Raw genomic sequence first — 5,865 nt, 5'->3', positions numbered from 1 at the left:
GTTGGGTTGATTGAAGGGGTGTATTCGAGTTGTGGATTGGTTGTTGTCTTGACGGTCAACGGCAGCTGGAACCTGCTGCGCTCGAAGCTGACGCACACGCATCAGGCCCGCTTACGTCATGGCGAGACACAAGCAAGCCTCTTGGCGGCCCCCTAGCGCTTACACAATCCCGGTGCGCCGAAGGCACCTCGCGAGCAGCCTCGAAGGGCGCCAGGCTGGATGTAAGGCCATGGGAAGCGAGGGATGCGTGAAGTTTGGGGGCAATTTTGATTTTCAACTCAAACAAATCAGTTTGCCTTCCTGCGAGGGCCGTCGCCTGAAGGCTGGCAGCTTTCCTGGGTTTGATAGTGTTCAAAATTGGAATTTTTTTATGTACATCAATCATAAACTGCAATTTTGGCTGGGTGCACGCTGACATCTCCCAGCCAAAATTGGCTCTACAAGTTTATGTAAACAGTGACATGTGCAATTTTGAACACCATAATTATTCTTGAGAATGCTTGATTTTAAACGGGGGGGGGGTCGAATTTTACAATGCTTCTTTTACAAGGCTTATGCTTTGCAAGATTGAAGCCATGTAAAATTACGTTAAGCTGCGAGTGAATTGTAATTTTACGGAGATTGTTCCATTTTTTCCAACTTTGTAAAACAAACATTGTAAAACATACCTTGTCAATTTTCCACGCGGTGGACCAAAATAGAATTTTAAAAGTGTTTTTGTCGCAAGGATTTCCTTTGCAAAGGAAAATCCGCGCAAAAAATAATGTGCAGCCCAATAAATTCAAATTTCCAAGGATTTACTTACAAGGGATCATTTTTTGCGTTGAAAAGGCTTGTAAATTTCTGCCCAGAGGGACAAAGATGAGAATTTTACGAGGCAATTGACTGACTAATTACAAGGAATAATTGCCGACCAAAAAAAAACACACAAAAAAGAAAGTAACACAAAATTTTCGGAGAGCACAATATCTAAAAAAGGGAGACTTGACCCTCTCAACATTGGGAAACCTTGCGGGTGCTTGATCGAGTGCCCAAGCGCTTGGGCTTGATCGTCTTCTGTTGTTGGTGGCTAGTCTCCTTGACTTTGCCTGAGGTCTTTTGATCTTTGATTAGTTGCGGATTGCCAGGCTTAAAGATTTTCAATCGTATCTTGAACTCGCCGGACGCTTTTCGTTTAAAATCACTTGGTTTTTCCTCTCCAGGGGGAGCCCTAATGCTCGTTTGGGCCGCGATAGATGTAGAGGTGACGGCATCTTGAATTTGTGTGACCTTTTTAGGACACCATTTCTTTGTTGGCTTTGTTGGAGCGGTGGCGTCCTCCTTTGCATCAGACAGTGTTACCTTGGGTACTTGCTTATCTGAGACCGCCGTGATTTCTTGATCTTCAATCGGTGAACGGTCTTCATTAATCGCTGGAACGGGTTGATTAGGCGAAGTGTTGAGGAGCATGCCCAGATGGGCAAAATGCATCACTCCAGGCGCCCCTTCGTGGTCACACGTGATCTTTCCGATGCTATCCGAGACAAAATTCTCCTCGCTCGAGTCCCACGGTCGTGAGTAGAACACCCAGCTCGTGTGGGGTGCGCGTCCACCAATCGAGTCGTGATCTGGACTGATCAGACGAGCAATCCCACCGTTCTCCCTGTCGTCATGCATCCATATACCCGCAATGCCACCGATGTTCTTGAGCATCTTGCACCAATAATGCGTCCCGTTCCAGAAGCCGCGAACAAACAGAGTGTATGTGACACCGTTGAAATCCAACTTGGCCGGGAAATCGAGGCCCCCCATGAATTCTAGCTGTTCGGCTTCCTCGAAGATCGTAGACACTTGGACCAACATGTACAAGTGTTGGGGTACCCCCCCGCCCTCAACAGACAAGACCGATTTTTCAATGAGGTGGTGGGGTGCTTGGTTCTTCTTCTTAGGGCAAACCTTGCAGACAAGGCCTGAGATCGAGGCGATTCCGTGTGTTGACCACGTCGTCAACAGTGTTTGGACCGAAGAGGGATCCAAAGCGGCAGTTTCGAATGTATCCCGTTGGATTCGGATGACAGTTATGTCTCGGTTTCCACGGGGATGGGGCTGTTGTACTTGCATTCGACCTTCACACAAAGCCATACGGACTTCGGTAAGTGTAAACAGTTCTCGAGGAGGGTACGGCTTTGTCGAATTCTTCCTGAAGGATGGGTCAATGAGCAGATCGATGAAAAGATCTGTTGAGCAGAATACACCGGCCTCGAAACTACCCGGTGATAACTTATTGGCAGCTGCATGCAGCGAGTTTTGACCGTTGGTGAGTGTGGACCGGATTTGACCGGTTAGAGTCAGTTCCCAGGTGCTCCTCGCGTTGAAATGCTTGAGGAGGGTGGTGAATATGTCATTCTTGAGTCCATTAGTTCCACGAAGCCAGAGCGGGTTGAACAGAGCATATAGGCTCTCGAGTGCGGCTGCCAACCAGCATCAAAACTTCCTTGCCGGAGCATCTGATCAACGGTGAAACCACTGCGCTGCGAACAGCGCAGCGAAGCGGTCAGCGCAGCGGTTTTTGGGTGCGCTGCGCTGCGCTGAAAATCAGCGGGGAAAGCGCTGCGCTAACCGCTGATTATTCTCACCGGAAAAAAACATTGATTTCAGCGCCGCTAAATCATGGTAGTTTACAGGAGCATAGCGGATGTGGGCCGGTCCATGGAGCGGCGACCAGTGAGCCCCAAATACGCGCGGGCCGGCGACGCGGCGCAGCCCGGCCCAAGAGAGAAGAGTTGCGGCTGCGGGAGAGGAACCACGACGCAGACATTAGCGCCAAGGTCCCGGCAGCTGAACCTAGAAGATCTAGGACCCAGCACCAAGAACTCATCGCAGGATCAGCAACCTTTTCGCCGTCGCCGTACCGCCGAGAGAAAAATTTGCCCAATGGCCAACAGACTATCCAACCTCGCAAACCTTGCCAGATCCTCGATGACTGGAAACCGACAACCACCGGAACCAGAAGGGGGACCGACCCAAACGCAAGACGAAGACCAAGAAGCAGAGCAACCACCTAACCTTCAAGGAGGCGAAGAGGCGGGACAGCTAGAGAAAGGGAAGGCCAAGCCCTCGAAGAAGGTCATTCCTCCGACGGACCGCGCGACGAGGTCATCCTCTAAGACACCAACCGGATCGAACACACCCCGGGACGACCAAACCATCCAGGAGGAAGGTCCGTTGACCGACGGCGCTCCCTCGGCAGCAGCACTCTACCGAGACCTGCTGGGGGATAAGTCGCAGAAATCCCAGGCGAAAGGAAGCGCAAAAGGTAAGCATTCGAATGTGATAGCCAAATGGCGCGGATCGACCCAGATGAATAACTGAGCGCACGTTGCTACCACAACTTAGCTGCCAATCTCGTCGACCACGACGAGATCGAATTGTTGAACCCACGGCAACCCCTGACCCAAGGAGCCGAGGTCCAATCGAAGGTGTCCCTTATGGTCGATCGGGCGCTAGCGGCAGAGGCAGCAGGGAATGCCGACTTGGCACTGATGTTCTTCAAGATCAGCAAGAATCTGGGGAAAGCCGATCCCAAACCAATCTCTAAACAAGCGCCTCTGATCGACACCGTCAAGCGCTTGCCAGAAAAAGTCGGCGCACTTTCCAGCAGCAACAAACTGCTCGCTCTGATTCCCACGCCAAACCCCACGGATACCCAAACCGCGGACACAATCCCGACCATAGGCCCGGTAGACACCATGCCTTCTGGTGTAGTCTTTGACGACGCAGCAAGACCGACTAGCGGTGACGTCGGCTTTACACCGTTTTTCGAACGCAACCTCCGGGAATTGAGGAGCCCCCTGCCTTTGACGATCTTTAATGAGGTTTGGCAAGACAAAGCCATAATCCACTACGCAGAGAAACGCTCGAAAGCGGATGAAAACAACACCAATAAATACAGATATACCGGATACCCGTACCCGTGCGAGTATACCCAGACATACGCTGAATGGTCCATCAACCACCAGGGATTCCTGGCAGCTTTAATCAAAGTGTGTAATTACGTCAAGTTCACAGGGTGGGTCCAAGCCCACAAGAAGATTTGCGACCAGCTCGTCACCCAGTATGGGTTCATGACCGGGCTCCGTTATGATATCAACGTTCGGATGAACGCATTCGCCCACCGGGTCGTCATGCCAGACGGGAAGATTTCCATCAGCAACATCTCCATCAAGAACGAGGAGATTGCACAAAAGATCATCGCCCGAACGAGGAAGTTCGATGAACTGGACTTCACCGAGAACCCCTATGCGAAAGGAGGCGAAAGGAAGACGTGGGACCCGGTAACCGGCCAGGATCCAGCGAAGGCCGCCAACCAAGCGAACCCCGGACCGAGTCAGAAGCACAACAACAACAACCAGGCTCGACACCAGGCATCGTCAAGCAGAGCTCAATCACCAGGCGACCGCGGACCGAGCGGAGGCAGGCAGGGGCGAACTCAAGGGTACAAAGGTAACCGGTGGGATGGCGGCTACAACGAGAGGAATCGCGACCGCAGCAGAGATCGCGAGGAGCGAGGGAACGAGCGAGGAGAGGCCAGAGGAGATTGGCGCGGGAATGGGAAAGGCAGAGGCCGACAAAACCAGTAAGGCCCAGTTCGTTGATACCATCATCGACTGTTGCGCATGGTCGGGAGACGAAGCAATAGTTGCTCCATTAACCATGGTTAACGGCATGGATATCCCCCATCCACTCGACAACATGTGTTCACACCCTTCCCCCCCCCCCCCCCCCCCCCCCACGCTTGCCTTGTACATATTGGCCACCATCCTGTCTCGCCTGACCCATGTATGTTTGCAATGGGCTGATGCATACAATCAACAATTTTATTTTTGCGCAACCCTAGGCTGATAGGTCATGAGGCCATGAATCCAGGCACCTACCCCTGTGAGATTGTGAGATCCGAGCGAGGTCCAAGGATGAGCAAGGACACCGGGTACCAGAGAGGCGGAAGAAGTGATAGCAAATCATGGCCAACCTCGGTGTCCTGCGAGATGAACATCCAAGAATGGACAACAGCACTCATGAAGTGGGATCTGCTGCCCGAATACGAAGACGTGCTAGAAGGTTTCAGGAAGGGTTTCACCCAGGGGATTCCTCGACATTTCGTAGATACAGCAGAACGTTTCTACTCACCACCAAACCACGACTCGGCGTGGGAAGCCAGGGCAAAAATTGAGGACTCTTTCCAGAAAGAACTAGCAGCCGGGAGGATGTTTGGACCCTTCAAGAAGGAAGAGGTTCTTCGGCACTTTGAGTTCTTTCGAACTAGCCCACTCGGCGCCGTGATAAACGGGGATGGCTCACTACGCCCCATAAACGACCTCTCCTTCCCGCATGGAAGGCAAGGCATACCTTCCGTCAACTCATTTGTGAACTCCGCTGAATTTCCGACCACGTGGGACGACTTCAACACAGTGGCTAAGTTCATCCGCGAGCTGGAAGAGCCGGTCCTTCTCGCCATATTTGATTGGGAGAAGGCTTACCGCCAAATCCCTACGGCACCAAACCAATGGCCCTACCTAATGGTAAGGACTTTCGATGATGAATTCCTGCTGGACACAAGGATAAGCTTTGGCGGCGTCGCGGGATGCGGATCGTTTGGTAGACCGGCAGATGCGTGGAAGACACTCATGATGAAGGAATTCGATGTCCTCACCATTTTTCGATGGGTAGACGACAACCTATTCGTCAAGAGCGCACACTCAGACCTAGAGATGACCGATGTTGTGAGGCGTGCCGACCAGCTGGGGGTGAAGCTGAGCTATTGGCGAAAGGCTTGCCTTCAAACTCAGAAAAGGAACGCATTGCACGACTAGAGACCATCGCCGTGCG

At 52.1% G+C, this 5,865-nt stretch overlaps 1 protein-coding gene across 1 annotated transcript; it reads right to left on the bottom strand.

The window, feature by feature from the left end:
• Nucleotides 1–4,424: 4,424 nt before the first annotated feature.
• Nucleotides 4,425–4,694, bottom strand: PtA15_9A262 (uncharacterized protein; the record flags this gene model as incomplete). Its single annotated transcript, XM_053172453.1, has 1 exon — nt 4,425–4,694. One exon carries the CDS (start codon nt 4,692–4,694, stop codon nt 4,425–4,427), a length of 270 nt encoding a protein of 89 aa, XP_053023692.1.
• Nucleotides 4,695–5,865: the final 1,171 nt, after the last annotated feature.

The sequence above is a fragment of the Puccinia triticina genome, chromosome 9A (genome assembly GCF_026914185.1).
Source record: "Puccinia triticina chromosome 9A, complete sequence".
NCBI classification, from domain to species: domain Eukaryota; kingdom Fungi; phylum Basidiomycota; class Pucciniomycetes; order Pucciniales; family Pucciniaceae; genus Puccinia; species Puccinia triticina.
The sequence above is the reverse complement of the archived record's forward strand: the minus strand, read 5'-3'. Positions and strand labels throughout refer to the sequence as shown.